Source organism: Solanum lycopersicum, chromosome 6 (assembly GCF_036512215.1).
Source record: "Solanum lycopersicum chromosome 6, SLM_r2.1".
Classification (NCBI taxonomy): Eukaryota; Viridiplantae; Streptophyta; class Magnoliopsida; order Solanales; family Solanaceae; genus Solanum; species Solanum lycopersicum.
In genome coordinates, this window is record NC_090805.1 from 40,248,900 (window position 1) to 40,276,093 (window position 27,194).

The following is a 27,194-nucleotide window of genomic DNA, read 5'->3' on the forward strand; positions in this document are numbered from 1 at the left end:
AATAGACTCGAAACTTTTCACTACTTTTTACCTGTAAAAATAGATGCATTGAATTATAACCCATTTCTTTAATTCTGCCATTTCTAATTTGTCCAAATTCGATTGAACACATTTGTTTGCTATCACACTGATTTTGACTACATCAATGAAGTCGTGAAGGTAAAGCAAGTAAACGTATCAAAATCGAAGAAGTGTCCGTTTTGATTGACTTATTTTATATATTTGTAAGTTAAAATAGTTTTTAAACCGTTTTGAAGTGTTTGAATAAAATTAGAAAATGCTTATAAACTCTTATTTTGAAGTCAAAATAATAAAAATAAATCAAAAGTCATAAATTGAAAATCCTAATTTATAGCAAAAAGCCAATTCAAACAAGCTCCAACTAAGAATAAAAAGTATTCACTTCATTTCAAAATGAATGACCTTCTTTCCTTTATAGTTTGCTTTAAAAAGAATGACCTCTTTCTTTTTTTTGAAACAATTTAATTTCAATTTTTCACGTGACATGTTTAAGGTCACAAGAGTAAGATTTAATACAACTAATTCATAAAGAAGGGAAACCCAAATACACTTTTTTTCTTGATAAAATTAAATACAACTAGGTTTAGACATCCTCTATAGGAATCAAAACACCATACTTAATTCCACTAAATCATCACTTTAAAATTGTCCTCATGTGTTGATTAATTCAACGATCAACAAGGTAATCGTGTCGGTAACTGTTGTTTTGCATTTTGTATATATATATCATTTTGAAATAAATTGTATTCCACCGTTCGTGTAAATTTAGAGGTGGCAAAATCAAGCCCATTTAATCCAATCCGCTCAATCTGTTTAGGAATAACCTCCCTATTTGTTAACATAGTCCATTATAAAAAGGTAACATAATATGAAATAACAAATTATTAATTCAAATTAAATATTACAGTTAAAGTTTATTTTATTTGTAATTTGCATCAAACATTTCATTTTTTTGTCATCTGATTTGATATACAATTAGTCATTCTTGATATACATTTATTCATTCGGTATATAAATGTATAAAATGTGTTTGTGTTTGTATAAAGCGAGAAAAAAATGTATATACAAATACAAATACATATATTTTCGTCATATACACTTATAATTATACAAATACAAACCTTGTTATACAAATTACAATGTATAAAGAAATTTATACTAAACTGAACAATTTGTTTATTAAAATTGGTTTTATGTAGCGAATTATACAAATCAAAAGCTCCATAACAAATAGAAAATTTGTTATAAAGAGCAATTATGCGAACTATAGCTATAACATATAAATATACTTTTTATGTTTATTATATGTGAAAGTTACTCTTAAAAAATGGATTGATATATAACCCGTTACTCAATCGTTTTTTACTCAAACAAATATGATTTGAGTTAGGTCTTGACCCATTTGTTGTCTTAACCCATTAATAACCATCCAAATTCAATCCAATCCGTCCAATTACCGCTTCGACATACATATTTATGACTAGCTGAAAGAACAACATTGGTACTTCGCGGAAAAATTCTTTATTTATGTCTTTCCAATATGCAATAATATTTCACATTTTAAACTATTATCAATATTCAATATTTCTGAAGTAATATTCGATAGACACACCTCAATAATCTATTCATATATATTCATGAATATGTGTAAGTTAGAACAAGTGAAATTCTTTAGTTATTAAATTGGTAGAGCGATTGAAGTCTGGGGACAAGGGGTTCAAAATTTGAATAAACAAGCAGACAAGGGTGGTTAGACATTATTTTATATATATAAATACTTAAATAGTATAATTTTCAAGTAAAAAGAATTCGAAGGACCCTGATCATAAGTTGGGCTGGGTTCCGTCCGGGTGGTTCGACAGTGTTAAAAAAAATGTGTCTTATGCCTTCAAATTTAAGGGGTTTCATTTTTAATAATAATAGGTTATAAGTTATTATTTTTTAATAAATATTGAATACTATTTGTAGAAAAAGTAAATTTAAAGGAATTATTAGAAGAAATTTGACATATTTAGAGTATTATATCTCATGAAAAATAATTTAAAATAAGAATGGTAACTTTATCAATTGAAAACTAGAAGAAATCAATTATATAAAAGTTATTAACAATTCAAGTTCAAGGCCCCATTTGATTTTTTCTTTAGACCATTAATATGTTTGAGCCGCTCCTGCCTCCGCCAATTCAAAGACTAGACACTTCAATTTTTAGGAGACCACGTATCACAAAATTCATATTTCCTAATATTCATGTCTTTTTAAAATTACTTTGTTATATCTAGCTCCTAATATGGGCCTTTAATGGAGTTGGAAACATAGGTTCAAGATGAGTGGTGATTAGAAGTGGCAAAAATGGTCCAAGCCCATTTAGCCCATTGTTGCTTAATGTTGTTTATGATAGTGAACTTTTAGTGGCTTAATTAGTTATTTTCTCTAACTTTTTGAAATAATGATCACTAAGTTATTCAAAGGAAATGCAAAAATTATCAGTAGGTGCCGTCTTAAATTGATGACACAAATATTATCAATAATTTTTTTTCCCATGATATTGAATTTAATAGACTATTAAATGTACATTTGCAGTATTATGTATTGTGATTTTATGGTTATAACTAATTACTGGCTTTACATGTTTATAATTAAATTATGTAAAACATTTTTTTTATCCAAATAGGTCTACATTTGAAAATTTGTAATGAGATGATTGAATTTTTGGTGTTGCTTTAATAAACAGGGTTAATAGTGTTTATTGATGTCTATATTTGGTATATCTTGGAAATTTTATAGTATTTGCGACCAAATATAACAACTAAAACACATTTAATCAAGGGAAAGTTACATAAATACACTATAATAAAATAAATATTTATCATTTATAGCGAAACAAACCCGATTTCCAATACAAACACTAATTTATATTGTTATCATTGAATACAAAGTACAACGTATGATATACACAACAAGTAATAACATACTAAGTATAGATAGATTAATATAGACAAAGGTAAGTAGAAGGGGATGAGATACTAGAACAACTTAAGGAGATGAGAGATAACTGAAAGCCAAAGTTTCGACATATTTTTCATAACCGTTCTTTCTAAAAGCTAGACCTTTTAAAAATAGTTAATTGGACCTGGATCGCAAATAAAAGCCTTTTTTTTCCATTTCATCACTTTTAATACATATTACAAAGAATAATTTATTTTTCACAAGTAGTACAAATTTTATTAATGAGTAATAGATTTATTACACATTTTAATACACTTATAATATAACTTCTTAACAAACAAGCCTAATATATTTTTAAAAAAGAGTTATAGTACATATATGTTACATAATTCACGTTTAATAGATATTACAGATTTAACATAACATTATTATAAATGATAATAAATAAAAATTATTATTAAAATCAGTAATTATTTATTAAAAAACACTCATCCATGAAATTTTTCTTTTTTTTAAAAAAATATTCTTATAGCTATGTAATTATGAATTATGAAATATTTCCTAAAAATAAAAACCAAAAATTGGGTCAATTTGGGTGGATACCCTTAGATTCCATCCAACGTGCTTTAAATTTCCAAAGTATTCATTTGCTACATCAAATGAATTATATACGCACGCTTCGTACAAAACCTAATAAAGAAAATATGTCTATATTTGATGTTATATTAAATTAATAGATACTTATCCTCTCAATTTCAGTTTATATGATATATTTTTTTATATTTAGAATTAAATAAGTTTTTTTTTATCGTAATTTTCATATAGTTTAAAGAATTTGAGTTGTCAATTATCGTAGTTTACAAATATATAAATTTCATTTTAAAAAAGTTAAAAATTTCATAGTAAATTTTCAATCAAAATTTAAATTGTTCAAAAACAGAAAAGATAATGAATATTTATACATAAATTTTCAATTATTTAGTTATTTTATAATAAATTTACTTGATTTGATGCCGACAACATTCCAACGATATGAAAGAATATTCACCAATAGGTAATTCTTCAAATTATGACTTTATGAGAAAGTTTACTGTTGCTATATATATATATATATATATATATATCGCCAACGAACTCGATTGAAAATACATGATAGAAAAGTTATTATTTTTCTCTTTGAATCAATTCAATTATTTTACGTATAGATAAGATGTCAATGAATGTTTTTTTTTGAAAAGTTACTTGATAATAAACTTTTGAAAAATTAAAGTAGATTTAGAATTTACATACGATAAGTTAACCTTTAAAGTTTTTAACACATAATTTATTATATATTTATACCTAATATTTGTTATATAATACAAATAAAATTTAACACCATACAAAAAAGAAATAAAATCAGATAAATCAAATACAATAAGCTCCAGCCGCCAGGATTTTGCAAATCTATCTATGACTCGCCTCTTTGAATATTCAAAGAAATGACTTGCCTCTTTGAATATTCTCAAGTTAGGTTCATAAAATAAATTTATTATGTACTTGTAAAAGTGGTGTATTTTATTTTAGTTTTAATTTAACATAGAACTTTTAAAATAAAATTTTGTAATTTTAAATTTGAAATATGTATCAATAAATTTTATTTGGGTTGTACATACACACATTTATTTTTTTAATAGTGATAAAATTTCGTTAAAAATATTTAAAATATATATATACATATATAATAATAATAATAATAATTTTTTAACAAAAAATATCCAATTGATCACCTAAGTTATATATAGTTATGTCACTTCATTCATTATCAAGGACTACTGTCTTTTAAATATTTATTTGATAAAATAAGTAAAAATAGACCGATCACATGATTTTATACTTCATTAAATTTGAACGGTCTAAGATTGATTGCCCTACCCCTTGCTGAAAAAGCTTTCTTTCAGATATCAAAGGATATGTGACAAATTATATATCTTTTTGGAATTGGCTCCTCTTCCCTATATAATTTCTCCGATCCCTTTACTATTTTTTTTAATATTTTAATATGTGTTATATAAATAATTTAATGATTCAAATTTATTTGAATAACTAAATTTTTTTTTCATAGTTAATATTTCTTTCATTTTTTTTTTACTTAAAATTCTTTCTTCTCTTATAGTTTATTATGAATTTAATTCTTTAACATTTTTTTCCTCACACTACTTAAAAAGAGAAAAACTATTCTCTCAATCTTTTAAACCTTTTAAGAAGAATCATTAACTTCCCGTAAAATAATATATATATTTTCTTATAAAAAAAAATATACCATTCGATCAATTTCATTGCATTAGTTATTACGACTCTTTTCATTCTTCATGTGTTAGAAGAATGTTTTTCGATATTTTCTTCTTTTATCATGTTTAATATTTTACTTCCACCATTTTAATATATTCCTTTTCTTCGATCAAGTCTGATATTAAATGAGAATAAGTGACAAAAGAGGGAGTTTCAAAGACGCCAGATTTGAAAAATATGTAGGACTTATTGCATGTCGTTCCGTAAGAAAATACTTTTTTTAAAAAATAACATATAAAAACTGGAACTAAGCTTTTTGAGACGAAAAGGTAAAAATAATGGTGGGATCTGACTCGAAAATTTTCAATTGAACTTTGTGAGAGAGGCTATCAATTGGAAAATTATTAATGATTAAAAATAAAATGAATTTAAAGTCTCAAATATCAACATTATAAATAAAATCCAGAAAATTATTGTTAAAAATAAACAATGGCAGAGAAGAAGAATTCTAAGCACATAAAGAAAGTGAGAAATATTAACTATGCTAAAACTCTTTAGATAATCAAACCAATTTGAGTCATTCGATTATTTAAATGACACATATCAAAATTTCAAAGAATAATAGAGGAACTGGAGAGATTATATACGGGAGAGCAGCCTCATCCATTTCGGGGAGGTGGATATATATTTTCTTTCGAACTTTTATTCGGAAAAAAGAATTAAGATTTCATAGTACTATATTATGTATATGTAATAAATATATAATACTTAATAACCTTATTTATTTATGTATGGATGTTGAAACTTTCTATTAAGTACTACTCAATTTGCTTCAAAAATATGTGAACTTATTTGTGTTGGTATAAATTTTGAGGAAACCAAATGAACACTTTTGATTCGTCGATATTTCAATAAATTTCACAATAGATAAAGATAAAAGTTCTCTTCATTACCACAAATAATCAAAATTCTAACCCCTTGCATTGTGTTACCATGCGAAAAGAGAAAAAGGATAAAATTTTAATGATGTCATAATATTTAAGTCAAATTCTTTCAAATTAAAAACAAGAAGATGTCAATATTTCCTAAATTCGTTTTAAAATAATTTCACATAAATTGTGATATGCTATGAAGCTAGTATACATTTCTTAATTGAGTAAAATTCAGTAACTTTTTTATAAATTCTTTATTTGATTTTAAAAAAAAATCACTTGGTACATTATCATAATAATATATAATGAACCTAGTAACTTGGAGCTAAGTTTCAAGTGTATTGAAAAGTTTGGAGCTAGGTTTGAAGTGGTTACGTCCTTGGTTCAAATCACAATTGGTCACCTTTTCATTGCCATTTTTTGTTTCACTTTAAAGGGCTTATTATATATATATATATATATATATATATATATATAAAGAAGATATATCGCTCTTTCTTAATCACTAAGCTATCACCTTTAATTGTTTCAAATTCGAAATTGGTGTCTATAATTGGTGTCATGATCAAATATATATAAGCCAGAGAAAAAGTAAAAATGGACAAGTTATTATAAGTTCTTGCAGATGTTTTTATCAAATTAAGTCATAATATAAAGTAATTTATCAAAATAATATATTTTTTTAAAATATTTATAAAATTAATATAAACGTATTTAACAGAAATATTTTAGGATATATTTTATTTTTTTAAAGCCGACGGTGTTAGATTGATACACGTTACTCAGAGTAACGTTTTACTCCTATAACGTTACTCACAGTAGCGTTTTAGGAGTAAAATGTTACTCCAATGACGTTTTAGAAGTAAAATGTTACTTACATTAACGTATATAAATCTAATACTATTAATTTTTTAAAAATAAATATACCCTAAAACATTAATATAAAATATATTTATACTAATTTTATAAAATTTAGAATAATATATTATTTTATAAATTATTTAATATTATAATTTAATTTGATCAAAAATTCGATTATTGAATGATGAATAGATAAGATGCAAACTATACAATACGCATGCTCTTTCATGGGACCAGCTCTCGTCCATTACTTAAACTTTCCTGTCCTTGATGACTAGACTGGACTTCCACTAGTTAAATTTCATGTCCTTGATGACTAGTCTAGATTTATTCTTTTTCGTCCTCGAATATGTGAAAATTCTTTTTAAATATAAGTAATAGATAAATCAATTAGTTAGGCTAGATTTGTTTTTTTTATAGGTTAAATACGTGGAAATTATATTTTAATATGTATAACGATAAGATTGGTTACACTAGACTTATTCTATTTTATGGCGGCGAGATCGACTATACTAGACTTATTTTTTTCATAGACCAAACACGTGAAAAATTCCTTTTAGATATAGTGGTGCAGTGAAATGTTATCTCAAGAACTTTACCTGTTCTGATAGTTAGATATTATTTATCCTGAGTTTTTTGCCATAAATATGTTTTTCTTTTAAGAAAAGGTTTAGGAGTGACTAGTCCTTTTCTTTTAGCCAGTAAGTAAATGTTTAGGACTCTATAAGTATAGATTTGTCATTCTGACTTAATTAACATTCACAATGTAGTCGAGTTTTGGTTATGAAGAGAATTTGTGGGACACAAGTTTGATACAATATCAATTGTGTGAACCTCCTTGTATCTCCCGAATAAATTGGTTGAGGTAAGTTCTCTATATATTTGTACTCTCATATTTATATGAGTGGATAACTCATCTCCTTTGTGGACTAGGTCGATTGACCGAACTATATTAAATCTTTGTGTCTTTTTAATATATTTCTCACTTGTCTTTATTACTTTTTGTGGACTTACGAGGTTTGTTGTCTTAGCTTTCGCATGACACCTAATTATTTTCAATTCTAACACTAATACTATATTGAAGTGTGTAATTATCACATGTAAAAACTTAAATGGTCAGAGAACTCACACGTTTTACTCTATTATTATATGTTCAACATCATTTCCTTTTTGGAAAAGTCTATATAGTGGGGTTAAGAGAGTAAGAAAGAAAGGAATAGAATTCCAAATTAATGTGTTAGGTAGAGATAGAGTGAGAAGTAAGAGCAAACATCCATCATGTGTGGGAGAAATGGAGGCAAGTACACAAGAGAAACTCATGAGGATGATTCTAATAAGGGTGATGACAAAGAAAAATCTGGTGTTCATGACAACAAAAATACTAATGGCAAAAGCAAAGGATCATTCGTGACACCTAAAAGGGGAAAAATAAGAGAAAAGATACTGAAAGATTTAAATCCTTGGGCTACTGAGGGCTAACTAGTTGCTAATGAGGAGCCTTTTTTCATCTATTACTGCTTTAGTGTGTGTTTTATTTTAATTTCCTACCTAGCTACTTGATCTCTTTTAATGTTTGGTATGTACTAATATTAGATTTCCTTGTATGATGTAATTATATATCAATCATAACTTTAAAATTATCTTCCTCGATGAGTCTCTCTTTTTTAAAATTTATTTTTCGTTTCTAGCCTTGATTAGTTTAAATTTGTATCTCGTGTTTATTATTATAAGGAAAGCATCTCATATCAACAGTTTCCTCAATTCTAGAACATGAATTGAGCTAACATGTCTCACCATATCCATCTTCTTATTCTCTTTTGTATACCAATAATTTGAAAGAGTGGTTTGGAGATTATATTACAGGTCAATTGGTAACTATGAAATTAGCCATGGTTATTGGAAAGGCATTATGTTAAATGATAAAATTTGTTTTTGTTGAATTTATGCATGTACTTTCGAAGGACAATTCATTTAATTTCGATCTCTTTAGTGTCAGTGTTTTTGTTATTGGTATTCTTTTTAATCTTTACGCATTTCACCACTTCATCAAAAAAATCTTTTTGCTCCAATTCATTTTAATAATTTTCACCGCCTGTTCAATATATATATTCATCTGAATTTCTCCTCATCTTTTATTTTATTTGCACGTAAGATAAAAAAAATTAAAGACTCATTCTCCTACAACATTTTTACACTAAATAAATTGGATGATTTCTTTTCATTTTTTACTATTTGATTAAGTTTAAATTCGACCCCACCTTTATAATGTTAAATTTAAAAAATTACATTTCTATGTCTAGTACTGCTCTCTCCCCCTTGTTTTTATGGTCATCTTATTCTTTTTTGCATATTCAAGAATATAATTTAATTAGGTGATTTTAGGTTACTGTGATAATAGTCATAGTGGTCGAAAAAGATTAGCGCATTTGTATTTGCCGACATTTTCGGATGACAAGTCCCCACATTTAGGAACCACACTTCCTTTATCTACTGATTTTTATTTTTCGTAAAGAAAAACTATTTTATATACGAACAAACTAAGTTGATATACAATCGACATGAGTTGATGTATGAATGCTTCACCCTCAATCAAAAGTCTCAGGTTCAAATCTTGAGTACGAAATTTTTTTTGTTAGAAGCGTCACCCATGAATGGATACAGTAATTTTCAAATGTTTGTTCTAGAGAAATTTCTATCAAGAAGTTTTCCTTGCTTTAATGGTCCAATTTGTTGTTGGAACTAAACAATAAACAAACAACATGTGTTCTTTGGTGGGCCCAAAATTGCAAGTGGTGAAGGCTGCTGCCAATAAAGTAAAAATGGGGCCCACATATAGAAACAAAATTTCATGACGTGCCAAAATCTACGTCAACTTCATGACGTCATCACTCATTATTTTTTAATGGCTTGATTAACAACAAGCTACCTTTTTTTTTTTTTTTTAATTTAGCAATTATTATTGTAATTTTTTTTTTGTATAAACCCAACGCATTTAGATTTTTCTTTAATATATAAAACGCATTTAATAATTATCTACGAAGAATTGTGCCTATGGAGATTCGAACACACATCTCCCTTTCCTTCCGGTTAGTGAGATTCTATTTCTTACATGGGAAATTGTGGTCAAGCCTTTGGAATCGAGTGGACAACAAGAATTAGAATCAACCTACATAACATCTGTTCCCATGTACTCGGCATTCTAAAAGCAAGGATTCCCATACAAACAACTTCGCCGGGTGCGTTATGCCCACTTGACCCTTGACCAAATGCTTCGATGTTATTCTAAATTAGCAGGAAATATATATATATATATATATATATATATATATATATATATATATATATATACACACACACACACACGTTATACTATTTCATAATTTAATACAAATTTAGAATTTATAGAAAAGCCAGTGGATTCGAACGAACCCCCTTCGGCTACTGTAGCTATGCCCCTGAATATCATCATGAAGTGCATTACAAACTCTGTGTTGATAAGAAAATACTTAGTTATCTCTACGTGTTATTTTTCTTTATGCTTGTTAGGTCGCAGAAGTTAGGTACTTCATCAGGATTAGTAAGGTAAGCCTAGTCCCCTTACTTGTACTTATGATCCCTATATATATTTTATATATTTAATAAAAGGCCGCTAGATACTTTTCTAGTAGTAATATTTTTTCTAAAAATAAATAAATAAAAAAAATGTTCCTAAAGCTATATATGTAAACATGAGAATGATCAATAACTACACGATGATAACCATTAATGATATGAGACCTAACAGGATAGAATATTCAAGGGAATATAGTTACCAAGAGTTGTGTAAAAAGGTTCAAACCCCAAGTTTAAAGAGACAACAATTAATTAGGACAAATTGGTCAGCATATAAACCACAACGTATATATTACATATATTATTATAAGCTTAAATATGTGTAGAATTGTAGTTGGAGACAATACAAATTCAATTTCATTACATGCATACACGAAGTGATTAAGTTAAACATCAACCATATATCCTTCTCTATATATATAATAATTATGTTATAAGTATCTATGTATTGGAAGGAGAAATGAAAACTTTGGCCAACTTATCACATACCATAGCCTTCACTGACTTATGCTCTTTAGGAAACACACTCCCAACTTTACCCTTGAAAGGAAACACACCAATATTGCTTGTCTCACTTCCTTCATGTCCCATTCTTTCTTTTCCTTTATGTGATGACATGATCTTGTTTATAAATTACTATAATAGTTTTTGTGTTTTTGAATAATGTTGTTTATATTTCTACCTTGGAAGTCATTATTTATTATATAGAAGATGAAGAAGCTTCTTCTTCAGTCGTTTTATAACATTATGGAATATATGCGATTGTGTGTGTTTCTTACTGATTTTTGACCATCCATTCTCTTAATCTTACATGCATATATGGTCAACCTATTATTCTCTGTTAGTCGTAAAGTATACTAGAAGCTGAATCGTACTTTTTTAACTTCCCAATCTAACGGCCCGTTTTGGCCATACGACATGGTATCATGATATGAAATTATGATGTGGTATCATGATATGGAATTATGAGATGAAATTGAAGTTTTGTTTGGACATGCGATATGAAATTTTTGTGTTGTATATTTTCTCATAAAACATAAAAATCTCATAAGTTGTAAAATTATTAAATTAGTCAAGTCAATTGTTTATTCAATCTTATCAAATTAAAAATTTTAAAATCGCATAATAAATTATTGCAAATGTATTTGTTCTACACTTAAGTAATTTGTTTCATCTACCTTTTAAATTAATTAAAAAAATTGAACATAAATTGTAGTGTAGTAGTTTTTAATATAATCCTCCCACATAGTACGGACAATTTTTTCAAGTTTAACTTGCATTTCTCGATCATGTGACTGAGAAGACGAACCAACATAGTTATTTTGGGCCATTTGTTGGTCAATATCATCTCCAACTATATTTTCATGTTTATAGACCATAAATATTCCATCACTTTAACAATCGGTTGGTGTGAGTTAAAGTGACTATATGTTCGTGAGAATAATAAATTTTATGTCGGTGAGAATAATAAATTTTAAAAAGTAATAATGTGATAAGAAATTTAATTTACATATGAAATAATTTATTAGATATAAATGTGGGGTTGTTTTAACAAAATATAAACTTGTGGATCAATTTTTATATTAAAATATCTCAAATCATGATATAGAATCACCATGTAATTTCATATTATGCTCTATCACATCTCATAATATAAAATCAGAAGATCGAATCAGCGTAAAATCGCATGTCCAAACACTGATTCCATTTCATGATATCATATTGTGATATGACATCGCATGATCAAACGCCTACTAAATGAACGGAAAGTGGACTGATTATTTTTTTTATCTTTTTTCATTTTTAGGAAATTCAAAACATTACTCCTGTCGTCCCAATGAAGTTTCATTTTTTTCGTATAAAAACAATTCACTCAGGCTTTCACCTCTTTGAGGTAGTGGAGGTTTGGCTCGGATCTTTACCTTGTGTAGTATTATTTACGCAAAAAATTAGGTATTTATTTGGTTTTTCGATTTAGTTTTATATTATTTGATTTAGATTTTTTATTTTTTATTTTTGAAGAAGTGTAACTCAATTCGAACCAAAATAAATTTGGTTTGATTTGATTTTTCTCTTTTTGATTTGGATGTTTTCAATTTTGTTAATCGGTTTTGTTAATAATTAAAAACATAACAAAGTTATATTTGCAATTTATTTTTATCTTTATATATATATAAATCTCTTAAATATACTTTTTAATATATATCACAAGTAAAACGTAAAAAACAACACTTCAAAGTATATTAATTATAGATATCCCAAATTAACATAAGAAAATAAATTAAATCATAATAAAAATAACTAAAAAGGTCCAAAAGTGGTTAACTCCAACTTAATTCTAAGAATTTTTTACCAAACTAAGTCATTATATAAAACAATTTATCAAAATATTATATTTTTTAAAATTTTAGAAAGCTAGTATAAACGTATTTTACAGTAACGTTTTAGGGTATATTTCAATTTTTAAAAATTAACAACGTTAGGTTGATATACGTTACAGTGAGTAACGTTTTACTCCTAAAACCTTTTTTTTTATTAACGTTTTACTCCTAAAACCTTACTGTAAATAACGTTTAAGAGTAAGACGTTACTCACAGTAACGTTTTAGGAGTAAAACGTTACTGTGAGTAACGTATATTATTCTGACGCCGTCAACTTTTAAAAAATAAAATATACCCTAAAACGTTACAGTGAAATACGTTTATACTAATTTTGTAAAATTTTTAAAAAACATATTATTTTGGTGAATTACTTTATATAATGACTTAGTTTGGTCAATACTTCTAATTCAAACCTATACACAATACAGATACATACATAATACATACATATATATATATATATATATATATATATACACACACATAGTGTGTGTGTATATGTGTGTGTGTATATATATGTGTATATATATATATATATATATATATATATATATATATATATATGATAGATAGATATATTGTCATTCGTTCTAATTTCATACATGTACACAACAATATATGTATAAACAATAAAAAATAGAAAGGATTGTAGTCATTCATTCTAATTTCACTTGTATTCATATGTACCATTTAGATTGTATTCATAAATACAACTCAAATATGTACAAAGATTCAAAAATTTAAAAAGTAGTAGGAGATTGTATTTCCTTTGCTCTTACTTCGCTTGTAATCATTCCCTTTTGTGTCGTAAAAAAAAAAATACTATGAAAAGAGAGAAGTGAGAATAGACAAATACAGAGACAAGGGTGAAAATATAAAAATATTGGAAAAGAGAGAAAAGAAAGAGATATCAGAGTGCTGAGCAATGGAGGGAGAGAGAGGGAACGGGGTGACGAGTAAGAAAGAGAGACAAACGAGATTAGGAAGATCGAAATGAGAGTGATATATGCTATTCGCTAAAGAGAGTGATTAATAGTTATAAAATGATTATTTCTTAAAAACATATCTATGATAATAAATACTTAGCACATGCTTACCATATTATATTGTAAAATTAATTTGTATGGGTCTTGGTGAAAGGTCTATACATAAAATACAAAAATACACACTTTTTTTTTTATGCCTTATTAGTTTTAAAAAAATTTAAATTTTTTTGTTTTACTAATGTATTCTAGTTGTATATTAATGTATTTGAATAAGTATTTAATATATTTGAGCTACATATTAATATATTTGAGTCAATATTTAATGTATCTAAGGTACATATTATGTATTCGAGCTAGTTTTTAATGGTTTTGAACTATATATTAATGTATCCGAGCTTCAATTATTATATCCGACTTTTTTAATTTTTAAGGAATTAATGTAGTTAGAAACTTGTTAGGAATAGATTATAATTCACATTAAAACTATGGTATTTATGTAATTTACGCATAATAATATCTAAAAGGCCTTAGTATCACGGACTCTTACACTTTGTTTGGATCATTGTTATCCATTGTTTCAATTTGTCTTGTATTATATTGTATTCCATTGTATTGTATTGTATGGTTGATATAATATTCGGCTAGATGATTGTTTATTGTTGTTTAGTAACATTTTATTTGTTTAGTTTGATTTTATTGTACTGTATTGTAATGTATAAGTTTACTTAAATATCCTTAATTATTCTAGGATAGGAGGTTTGACTATGTTTAAATAATTAAGGTAAAGGCTTAAATAGTATTTTGAAACATGTAAAAATATAACTGGAAAAAGAAATTAAGCAATAATGGAACACACCAAATTGGTTGTTCCATAAAATAGGGATTTCCAATACATTACAATAAATTTTAAGTAACAATCAAAACAAACATTGTAGGTTAGTAACTATACAATACAATACGAAGGGTAACAATGATCCAAACATAGTGTTAATTATTTCTTCTACTCCCTTACTTAGTTCTCTATTGATTTAATATATTATTAGAATATTTTAATTAAATGTGTATTTTATTAAAATAAGTTTATTAACAATGTTCTGAGACTTAATTATTACTTCTTAATATATTTAAAAATAATATTAAGGATAATAAAAAATAATAATACTATTATTATTTTTTATTTAAAATGAATAAATAAAATAGTATCTATTTTTGTTATAAAGCGAATAAATTTGGTTTCATTTTTTTGGGCTCAATTGGATCCTTGTATGACAAGTAAATTGATATATATCCTTTACACATTCTAACAGTCTAACACGCACCTCACGCGGAGTTGGTGGGACTCTCCTTGTCACATACATTTAATTGTTAAGAGTATTTTTCATCTTAATTTATGATAAGCATTTTGATTTAACATAAATTTCATTCGTTAAAAAAAAAAAACAAACTTTTTTAAATTTTGAATTTAGTGATTTAAAATGACTCACTAGAATTCTTTTAATCGCAAATTATCTATTCATTACGAACAAATGAAAATTCTAAAATTATATTTAATGTCATTATCAACCTGTCACGACCCAAAACGGGCCGCGACTGGCACCCACACTTACCCTCCTATGTGAGCGAACTAACCAATCTTAAGAGTCTGTGACGGTCCGTCACGCCTGTGACGGTCCGTCCTGTCATTCCGTTACGAAGTTCAGAGAGTCGATTTCAGTACCCATTTTTCAAAATTTCTAAGTGTTTTGAAACGAGACCCCCTCGACGGTCCGTCGTGCCCATGACGGTCTGTCGTGGGTTTCGTCATTTCAGCCTGTTTTTCCAGAAATAAAATTTGTTGTTCAAAACGACTAAACAGGTCGTTACACAACCTTATGTGAAATATAAGTATAAGAAAAACACAACATACAAGAAATAATGAGCATGAATTCACTATCACGAGAGACCACAAAATTAAACAAAGCCTTGGCTCACTCTCTATATAAATAAAATCTTCCAAATAATCACAAAGTAAGTAAGCAAACCAAAGCTCTTCTTTTTTTTTTTTTCTTTTCTCACAAACATTCTCATAAAGAAAGAGATAATTAAGATGGCTGAGAAAAATAATGGAGTATTTCCACACAAAGCCAAGAGTGGAAGTGTTTTTCCCAAAGAACAAAAGTCAGTGAAGGCAATGGCTGTTCAAAAGATGGGGAAAATTGTCTCTTCTTCCTTGAACAATATTGGAAAGAAAAAATCAATATCTTTAGGACATGCATCATGATTTGTTTATCGAGATATATTTGTGTATGTGAAGTTTCATTTACAAAATGTAATATCGTATCTTTGTACTAGTATTAGGGTTCTAGGTATTCCGTTCGTTCATTTTTACTTTCCCACTATATTAAAGTATTTGTCCATTTTTTAAATCGTCAAATTAAATATGAATAAATAAATATGGACGGAGAAAATAGTAAGTAATATGTGTCATGTTGTTACACCTTCTGTTTGTCAAAGAATGACAATTGGTGGTTAATGAGATGGGTGGACTCCTTATAAGGCTTGGACAATTCTCCTCATTTTGTGCTGACTTTTAGGGTGTGAGTTAGACCTAAGACCTAATTTCACACTGTTTACCATATTTAAATTCTTTTGGTTAAGAGAATAAATCAGACCCATTAGATCAATAAATACTACATAGTATCAAATTTATAAGAGCTATTTGATTAAAAAGGGAGATATTGTAAATTGTAATGGAGGGGAGTCAAAATCCGCTAATAATATATCAAATTTAACATTCTAAATGCCCTGTTTAATTTTGTGCTAAGGAACATGATCTTTATTGATCTTATATTAACATGACTTGATAATCAAGTGAAATAATGCTTGCTTACTCTGTGCAATACGAATGTTGGAGGCTACCTTTGAAATTTGGCACTTACTTCCTTTAATTTAGTCCAAATTTTAGTGCATTTATGTATAATTGGCTTTACCAAAATGTAGTAATATGAATTGTCACTTTCCTTTCATTTGTAGGTAGACTATTTTGATGAATGAAAGTACTCTTTTCATTTTTCAGAGTGATTTGCTATTGATAATAGATTTCCTCAAAAAAAAATAAAAATTGACAAATAAATAATCTTACTATCCAACTAGGCAATATAGAATCCAATTAAACCTTATGTAACAACAAAACGAGAGAATTTGACATCAATATGCATAGTTCTCTGAAATTTATGCCTCAAAAAAAAGACAGAGAACTTCTCAAAAGTACCATGGAGGAGAATAATGTATAGTAATAATGGCTGTTCAGAATAGTTGTTTATACTGTGATTAGCTTCACCGACCGATAAGAGTACACAAAAAATGATCTTAAACAATAATTAATTAGCACTATAGCATTACTGAATCTATTTTTCAAAGATATAATTAACACTCTTTGTAAATGTCCTCAGCAGTACAGTGATGGAGCCATGATTTTAAATAAGGGGTTCAAAATCTGTAGAAATAGATCCACGAAGTAGTCGAAGGGGGTTCAACATCTACTATATATACATAAAAAAATATTTTAACCATATATAAATAATATCAATTTTCGTCGAAGAGAGTTCGGATATAAAGTGGCTTCACCACGGGCGATACTATACCTAATAATAACTAACTAATATGCTAAAAATAGTATCATATCTTTTTCTCTCATCCTTCCATTTATTCACATCATTTTCGTTTATTTTACTTCATAACTAATGTGATAATGATTGGATATAGCTAAATCTCTAAATAAGATTAGAAATTTAAACCTTATATTTATTTTCCTTTTTTTTAAAGATTAGATAACACCTTATTATTGTTATATATTAATCTTTCAAAATGTTATGTAACATTGGAAGATTCGTAAAAGATTAGCACTATAAATAGTTTATAATATAATTAAAGCAAATGTGTATATCACAGCTAGTAATACTAGATGATATAATATAGAGCAACTTTCACATGTAACGAACAAAATTTATATTTGTATGCTATAACTATAGTTTGCATAATTGCGCTCCATAGCAAACATGTTATGACTATTTTCGCTATACATATATACAAAAGAAATAATTGTATAATTCGATGGCTCCACTTCAAATTTGTATAATTTCGCTGGCAGGCCATTTGTATAAATTGTTAGCAACCTCTCGTTTGTATAAATGGTTGACAACCTCTCAATTCAATTTTATATGTTTGTATATCTGTATAAATTTTGAATTTGTATGCAATTGAATCAAAGTAAAATGTTTGTATATCAAATATCACTCTCTCTCTCTCCCTCTCTCTCTCTCTCTCTATCTCTCTCGTTTTATACAAACATAAATTATACATTGTATTTTGTATAAGCTGTGTTTGAATAAAGCGAGAAAGAGAAAGACAAAAGAGAACTGGCAGGAAAATATTTATATTGTATAACTATAAGTGTATAGTATGAAGATATATGTATTTGCATGTGTATATATTATTTTCTCTTGCTTTGCACAAACAGAATTGTCATTTATACATTTCTAATTGTATAAAGTGAGAGACAAGGGACAGAGGAAGCGACATAGAGAGGGAGAGTGGCGAGCGAGAGTTTGAGGGAGAGAGAAGACTGACAAACAATTTGCTATAGGGCACAATTAAATCAAAATGTGGTTAAAACATTTAATTTAAATTATTAGTATACCATTATATACAATTTTCCCTAATATGCAATCAATGGATTCAACTGATCTCTGTATACAATTAAATAAATGTGTATATTAAACTAGTAGTTATGAATGATATACCCAATAATTGAGTTTAACCGATATCAACACTTCAAACACAAAATATAAATATATATATATATATATATATATGACGCTAAAAAAAGTGACAATTCAAATAAAAGTTCGGAGCCTAAAGGGTATAAAATATTAACAAATATTCCAAAACGGTATATAAAATTTTATATTAACCAAAACGAAAAAATCACTGGAACAATAGCGATTTCCTCCACCGAAAAAAGTAAAATCGCTGCAGTGATTTTGCAAAATGTGATTATTTCAAATTAGCTCAAAAAATAATCAAATTAGATAAAGCTAAAATTGAATGTCACCCGTATTATTATTATTATTTTTCCTTTCAGTAACACCAATGCTAGGATAACAAGACATCCCATGAGTTTACATTCCAATTGAAGATGATTATGTAAAACTTGAAGCAAACATAAAGTAATTACAATTTACTATACCATGGGAAAGCCACAACACCATACTTGTTACATCATATTATTTAGATTGATCATCAATTAGCCTGTGCGTCTGTCTTATTAATACTGTATCCCCTGTTGTTCGATTACAATTCTTATTTTCAAATCTGAATTTTAATAGAAAAACATCAGTAAGAACATCTCCCATCGCCCTCGGTGATAACATCCTTAAAAGCACCATTACTGGGAATCATAGGCAAAACATGCTCCTGATGAGGCACAATAACATCCAACAAGTAAGGTCCAGGAGTATGTAACATCTTTCGTATAGCATCTCTAACATCATTCCTATGAATCACTTGAGCACAAGGTATATCACAAGCCTCCGCGAATTTCAACATGTTAGGGAAAATCCTTGCCTTGTTAGAAGGATTTCCAAGATAAGAATGTGCTCTATTTGCCTTGTAAAACCTATCCTCCCACTGTGTCGCCATTCCCAAATGTTGATTATTCAAAATCATCATCTTAACAGGAAGATTCTCCGCTCTAACTGTTGCTAACTCTTGCACATTCATCATGAAACTACCATCCCCATCGATGTCTACAACAATTGCATCTGGTATTGCTATTGCTGCTCCTATTGCAGCAGGTAAACCAAACCCCATCGCTCCGAATCCACTAGATGTCAAACACTGCATTGGATTTTTATACTTATAGTATTGAGCACACCACATTTGGTGTTGCCCTACACCACTTGTTATAATAGCATTTCCGTTAGTTAACTCATCAAGGACTTCGATTGCATATTGTGGAGGAATAGAATCACCATAAAACTTGTATTTCAAAGGATACTTCAATTTTTGCTCTGTTAATTCTTTCCTCCAAGGCGAGAAATTCAGTTTCAAAGCGTTTTCCGTATCCATTAATATCGAATTCAAGCCCTGTAACGCTAACTTAATGTCAGTACAAATAGATACATGAGGCTGCTTGTTTTTACCAATCTCTGTGGAGTCGATATCAATGTGAACAATTTTTGCTCTGCTTGCAAATGTTTCTAATTTACCCGTCACACGATCATCAAACCTAACTCCAAATGCTAGCAGCAAATCACTCCTATCCACCGCGTAATTTGAATAAACAGTACCATGCATCCCTAGCATTTGAAGCGAAAGTTCATCCCCTGCTGGAAACGCTCCTAGTCCCATCAAAGTACTCGCCACAGGAATACCTGTGTGCATAGGAGATGAGTTAGCAAAAAAAATCCCCAAATTTTTTTAGTATCAATCAGAGTAGTACCTGTGAGCTGAGCAAAACGTCTTAACTCATTGCTGGATTGTATGCACCCTCCACCAACATACAACACCGGTTTCTTTGATTCAGAAATTAATCTAACAATTTGTTCCAAGAGCGTCTTTTTTGGTGGTAACGGGAGTCTAGATATATAACCTGGCAACTTCATGGGTTGATCCCAATTAGGAATATCCATTTGTTGTTGAACATCTTTAGGAACATCAATTAAAACCGGTCCAGGTCGTCCTGATCGAGCTAGGAAAAACGCCTCTCGGACAATCCTAGGAATATCGTGAACGTCCATGACTAGATAATTATGCTTTGTAATTGATCTAGTTACTTCTACAATTGGAATTTCTTGAAATGCGTCACTTCCAATCATCCTACGAGGAACTTGGCCTGTGATAGCATAGCAACAAACCACCAAATTAAACAACTCTCATACTTCAATTGGAACTTAACCGACTAAACATCAATACTATAATAAAGCCATATTAACAACTCTAATGTTAAAATGGAGTGCGTACGTAGTAAAATTTGTGTGACTTTAAAATCATATTGGAAGTAGTAATTAAAATAATTTTGACCTGTAATAGCAATAATTGGAATACTATCGGCCATAGCATCAGCAAGACCACTTATAAGATTCGTCGCTCCAGGTCCAGAGGTAGCCATACAAACACCAGGGAACCCGGTGGCGCGTGCATAACCTTCAGCAGCGAAAACGCCACCCTGTTCATGACGTGGCAATATATTCCTTATGGTTGGAGAGCGGGTGAGAGCCTGGTGAATTTCCAGTGTAGTACCCCCTGGATAAGCAAATACATTCTTAACGCCTTGGCGCTCCAGGGCTTCAACCAAGATGTCACATCCTTTTCGAGGTTCATCAGGGAGGAATCGAGAAGTGAATGTCGTCTCCATTGATGGCGCTGGAGCACCATTTGGGGTTTTGGAAACGTTGATGCTGATGATGAGAGATTTATGAGGAATAATTGTTTGCGTGTGTGGAAAAGGGAATACATGACTAGTACTAGAAAGAATAGAAGATGATGTAAAACGATTATTGTTGATCAAAGTGGTGGAAGGATTCTGAGAAAATGCAGCCATTGTTCAGACACAATCAACAAACAACGACTACTTATTACTAGAAATCAACAAGTCTATTTATAGAATCAAACTATATTCGCTTACATTTTAAGATATATTGTTTCATCGTATTAATATGCAAAAAATTGCTATTTATACTACTTTTCATATAGTTTTAGAATATATAATTTTTTTGTTTAAAATATTAAATTAATGTGATCTAATTTAACTTTTAAAAAAATAATCAAATTGACTTTCGAAAAATGTAATATGACAAACAATACCGAACGAACAAAGTTGTATTACTCAATCTTCTTTCGTTTCAAAAGAAGTGATATTTTAAAATAAAGTAATAGTCTTTTATTGGTCGAGAAAAAAATGATCCAAAGTAATTTGCATTTGTTTTGATACATGGAATGTGTAGTTTAAAATTTTTAAATCTGTAGTTCAAACATAGTAATCAAATATGTAATTTAAAATTTTTAAATGTGTAGTTTAATTTTTAAACATGTTGTTGCAAATATGTAGTTTAATTTTTTGAAACTTAATAACCAAACATAAACTTTAAACATGTAATTTGATTTTTCAAAAACATTAAAATTAACAAATATGTAATTTTTCAACATTAATGTGTAGTTATCTTGGGTTGTTGTTAAATATGATCGATACTTATAAACCTTATGATTTTTAGTATTTCTTTAATGTGTTGTTGTATATCAATTCTAAAATATTTTGAGTTTTGATTGCTATTATTGAATTATTTTTGTTATATAAAAAAAAGTATTTAAAATGAAATTTAGATTATTATTTAAATAGGTAATTTGAATTTATTTATATAATAAATGCAATAAAATTACTTAATTTTAAAAATTATTAATTAGTTCAAAACAAATATTAATTTGAAAGAAAAAATAATATTGTGACTACAACTATGTATACTTAATATTTTAGCATATCATTTAATAGCAAATATTTTTTTATATAATAACCAATAATATAATAAAGAAAAATATATACGTGATGAAACTTAAATCTAGTTCATGTTAAATTTGTGTTGTCAGTGTCATAGGAGAACTATAAAGATGTTTTTCTTTCAATTTTTTTTATAAAAGTTTATTTTGAAATCATAAAAAACTCTCTATATCTGTTTTATGTTATTAAAAAAATTCAATGAAGCACCATCAACGTTTTTATAAAAAAAATTGTCTCTACTACTGAAATAATAAATAATAAATTACTTTTAATGAGTCTTTTTTGCGTATGATATGATTCTGTAACGACCTGTTTAGTCGTTTTGAGCAGCAGATTTTATTTCTCAAAAAACAGGTTGAGACGACGGAACCCACGACGGAACGTCATGGGCACGACGTACCGTCGAGGGTGTCTCGTCCCAAAACACTTAGAAATTCTGAAATTTGGGTGCTGAAATCGACTCACTGAACTCTGTGACGGACCTGCAGGACGGACCGTCACAGGCACGACGAACCGTCGTGATCCACTGTTTCAAAACACTTCAACTCTTGAGAATTTGGTAAAGGGAACGATTCTCTGAACGTCGTGACGGAAGTGCAGGACGGACCGTCGTAGGTACGACGGGCCGTCACAGACTCCTTAAGGAAATCGAGTCTCTAACGAACCTGCATGACGGACCGTCGCAGGCGCGACGGACCGTCACAGACTGCTTAATCCCAGTTGAAGTCGGAATTCTGGTTAAGTTTTAAAAGGGCGTTTTTGACTATTCTTGCCTTAATTATAAAGTTAGTGGGTTAATGTTAATAAGTCTAATTACTTGGGGGTAAAAAAAAAGGTAACCTTAAGTTAATTAGTGGGGCATTATTGCCATCTTTTATTCTTAATTATATACTAATTAGGGTAAAAGAAAGAGGTTTGGAATAAGAAAAAGAAAAGAACAGAAAGAGAGAGAAGGGAATCGATAGAGAGAAAAACGATCGAGAAGGGGAAAAACACAAAGCTTTGGGAAAATTTGCTTGCTTGATCACGAATCTTCGGTGGAGGTAGGTTATGGTTTTCATGCTATTCGTAGTAAACTCTTAATAGCGAATGATATGTGTTAGTAGTATTGTGAACCTTCTATATGCTTAATTGTATGCTTGCATGAATGATGTGATTATGTAATTATGAATAAATAAGCATGATGAAGCTATTGAATCCCAAATCTTGAAAAGAAACCCTAATCTACTTTGTTAATGATGATGCCTTGGTATAAAAGAAGGCTTGATGAATGAAAGTAGTGAGATTAGGGGATCGGGTGCCACGTTCCGGTACCAGGATAGTATATGAGGATCGGAGTGTCACGTTCCGACACCAGGATAGAATATGGATCGGGTGCCACATTCCGGTACCAGGATAGAATATGGATCGGGTGTCACGTTCCGACACCAGGATAGAATATGGATCGGGTGCCACGTTCCGGTACCAGGATAGTATATGAGGATCGGAGTGTCACGTACCGACATGAGGGGAATAAAGATAAAGAATCTTGAAAGATGTTAATATATTCAATCTAATGAACCTAATTCTCAAATGAGTATGATGAGGAGGCATGAGTCCTCTTTGATGAGCTTGGTGTTGTAACCAAGGGCTATGGTAATTGTAAATGCTGCATGCTAAGGATATTAGTTGATTTTATGATATTATCTGATATATACTGTTTTCTATTTTGAGTTGGCCGATGATATCTACTCAGTACCCGTGTTTTGTACTGACCCCTACTTTTATGTTTTCTTCTTGTTTATTTGTGGAGTGCAGCAAACGTGCCGTCGCCATCGACTCAACAGTAATTCAAGCCAGTCTTACTACACCGGAAATTCAGGGTGAGCTAATGCTTCTAGCTTGGACTGGATCTTCTTCTTCAAGTCTTGATGCCTTGAACTTCCGGCATGGACTAGCTTCTTATGTATTTTTAGCTTTTAGAATACTCTTAGTTTAGTCATTTGATCGTAGATGTTCTTGTGGTGATGACTTCCAGATTTTGGGGAAAATAATAGTTATTGATTTTATTAATGAGTTTAAGTCTTCCGCATTACTTTCTGTTGATATTATATTGAAATGTTAAGGTTTAGATTGGTTGGTTCGCTCACATAGGAGGGTAAGTGTGGGTGCCAGTCGCGGCCCGGATTTGGGTCGTGACAAACTTGGTATCAGAGCATTAGGTTCGTTGGTCTCATCACACAAGAACGAGTCTAGTAGAGTCTTAAGGAACGGTAGGGGGACGCCTTTACTTTTCTTTGAGAGACTATAAGACTTTAGGAAAATTCCATTCTTTCTTTCCTTCTTTCGTGCTATTACTTGGGTCCAATTGGTATCTAGGTGATACAAATTGGTATCTGACCATCTTCACTCTATTTCGCGGATGGTTAGAACTAGAGCAACGACTGCGCCAACACCAAAATCGGCAAGACAAGAAGCGTCTGAGCCAGCCACTGGGGCTGTAGCTCGAGGAAAAGTAGCGGCAAGAGGCCGTGGTAGAGGTCATGGGAGGACGTCCTCTAGAGGAAGAGGACGAGCACCTAGCCCTTCTGATACTAGGGCGGTGACTCCTCCAGCGACTGAAGAAGTAGTAAGAGAGGGTGAGGAAAGGGAAACTGAGCAAGTGCAGAATGAGGAACTACCACCCCAACCTACCCCAGAGATGATAAATCAGGTTCTTGCTTTTCTTAGTGGGTTATCTGATCAAGGTCAAACACCTCCAGTGTTTTCTGCACCAACACCTCCGGTTTCAGATGTACAACATGCAGCCACTATGGCTCCTCGTATGGATGCCTCATTGGACATAGGCACATTTTCACGTCTGACTACTAGGCCCATAATGACAAGTGATCAGCATGAACTTTTCAGTAAGTTCTTGAAATTGAAACCTCCAGTCTTCAAGGGTGCTGAATCTGAGGATGCTTACGATTTTCTGGTTGACTGTCATGAGCTACTACACAAGATGGGTATAGTAGAACGGTTTGGTGTTGAGTTCATGAGTTATCAGTTTCAAGGGAACGCCAAAATGTGGTGGCGGTCACATGTTGAGTGTCAACCAACAGAGGCGCCACCTATGACTTGGGCGTCATTCTCTAGCTTGGTTATGGAGAAGTATATCCCTCGGACATTGAGGGATAGGAAAAGGGATGAGTTCTTGAGCCTAGAGCAAGGTAGGATGTCGGTCAATGCATATGAGGCTAAGTTTCGTGCACTATCCAGATATGCCACCCAACTATGTTTCAGTCCACAAGAGCGGATTCGTCGTTTTGTGAAGGGGTTGAGGTCAGAGTTGCGGATTTCGGCCTTACAGGTAGCGGCTACGGCAAAATCCTTTCAAGAAATGGTTGACTTCGATGTAATTCTGGGTATGACTTGGCTTTCCCCAAATTTTGCAATCTTGGATTGTAATGCTAAAACTGTGACGTTAGCCAAGCCTGGACAGATCCGATAGTGTGGGAGGGTGACTACACTTCCAATCCGGTTCGTATCATCTCCTTTCTTCGTGCTAAGAAAATGGTTAGTAAAGGGTGTTTAGCCTTCTTGGCACATCTCAAGGATGACACTACCCAAGTGCCTTCGATTGAGTCGATTTCGGTGGTCCGTGAGTTTCGGGATGTGTTCCCTGCAGACCTTCCTGGCATGCCACCGGATAGAGATATTGATTTCTGTATTGACCTTGAACCGGGTACTCGCCCCATTTCTATACCCCCTTATAGAATGGCTCCCGCGGAGTTAAGAGAGTTAAAAGCATAACTTCAAGAGTTGTTGAGCAAAGGCTTCATTAGACCAAGTGCATCTCCTTGGGGTGCTCCAGTTTTGTTTGTGAAGAAGAAAGATGGGAGTTTTCGGATGTGCATAGACTATCGGCAGTTGAACAAGGTAACCATAAAAAACAAGTATCCTCTTCCTCGCATTGATGACTTGTTCGATCAGTTACAAGGTGCTTGTGTCTTCTCTAAGATTGACTTGAGATCCGGTTATCATCAATTGAAAATACGAACAACGAATGTGCCAAAGACTGCTTTTAGAACTAGATATGGGCATTACGAATTTGTAGTGATGTCTTTTGGTCTTACGAATGCCCCTGTTGCGTTCATGAGTTTGATGAACGGGATTTTTAAGCCATACTTGGACCTCTTCGTGATCGTATTTATTGATGATATACTGATATACTCTAAAAGTAAGGAGGAACATGAGGAGCATTTGAGAATGGTATTGGAAATGTTGAGGGAGAAAAAGCTTTATGCCAAGTTCTCTAAGTGTGAGTTTTGGCTAGATGCAGTGTCCTTCTTGGGGCACGTGGTTTCCAAGGATGGAGTGATGGTGGATCCTTCTAAGATTGAGACAGTGAAGAATTGGGTAAGACCTACTAATGTGTCAGAAATAAGGAGCTTTGTTGGGTTAGCTAGCTACTACCGCCGATTCGTCAAGGGATTCTCTTCTATTGCTTCCCAACTGACGAACTTGACTAAGCAAAATGTTCCATTTGTATGGTCGGATGAGTGTGAGGAAAGCTTTCAGAAGCTCAAGACTCTGTTGACTACTGCACCAATTCTCACCTTGCCAGTGGAAGGTAAGAATTTCATTGTCTATTGTGATGCATCCTATTCGGGTTTGGGTGCAGTGCTAATGT

At 30.4% G+C, this 27,194-nt stretch overlaps 1 protein-coding gene across 1 annotated transcript; it reads right to left on the reverse strand.

Moving 5' to 3' along the window:
• Window positions 1-19,086: 19,086 nt before the first annotated feature.
• On the reverse strand, window positions 19,087-21,699 carry LOC101268696 (acetolactate synthase 1, chloroplastic-like). The gene is made up of 3 exons (XM_004242005.5): window positions 21,073-21,699; window positions 20,492-20,884; window positions 19,087-20,423 (listed from the first exon to the last, which is right to left on the reverse strand). The coding sequence occupies exons 1-3, from the start codon at window positions 21,590-21,592 to the stop codon at window positions 19,384-19,386; spliced, it is 1,953 nt and encodes a 650-aa protein (XP_004242053.1). The 5' UTR covers window positions 21,593-21,699; the 3' UTR covers window positions 19,087-19,383.
• Between the last annotated feature and the right edge of the window lie 5,495 nt (window positions 21,700-27,194).

What these genes read in the sequence shown, in the direction of transcription:
- LOC101268696 (XM_004242005.5), bottom strand. Translation starts at nt 21,592, where the DNA reads ATGGCTGCATTTTCTCAGAATCCTTCCACCACTTTGATCAACAATAAT. An exon ending in TCCAATTATTGCTATTACAG is followed by an intron (nt 20,885 to 21,072) that starts GTCAAAATTATT and finishes ATGCTATCACAG; the next exon opens with GCCAAGTTCCTCGTAGGATG. An exon ending in ACGTTTTGCTCAGCTCACAG is followed by an intron (nt 20,424 to 20,491) that starts GTACTACTCTGA and finishes CTATGCACACAG; the next exon opens with GTATTCCTGTGGCGAGTACT.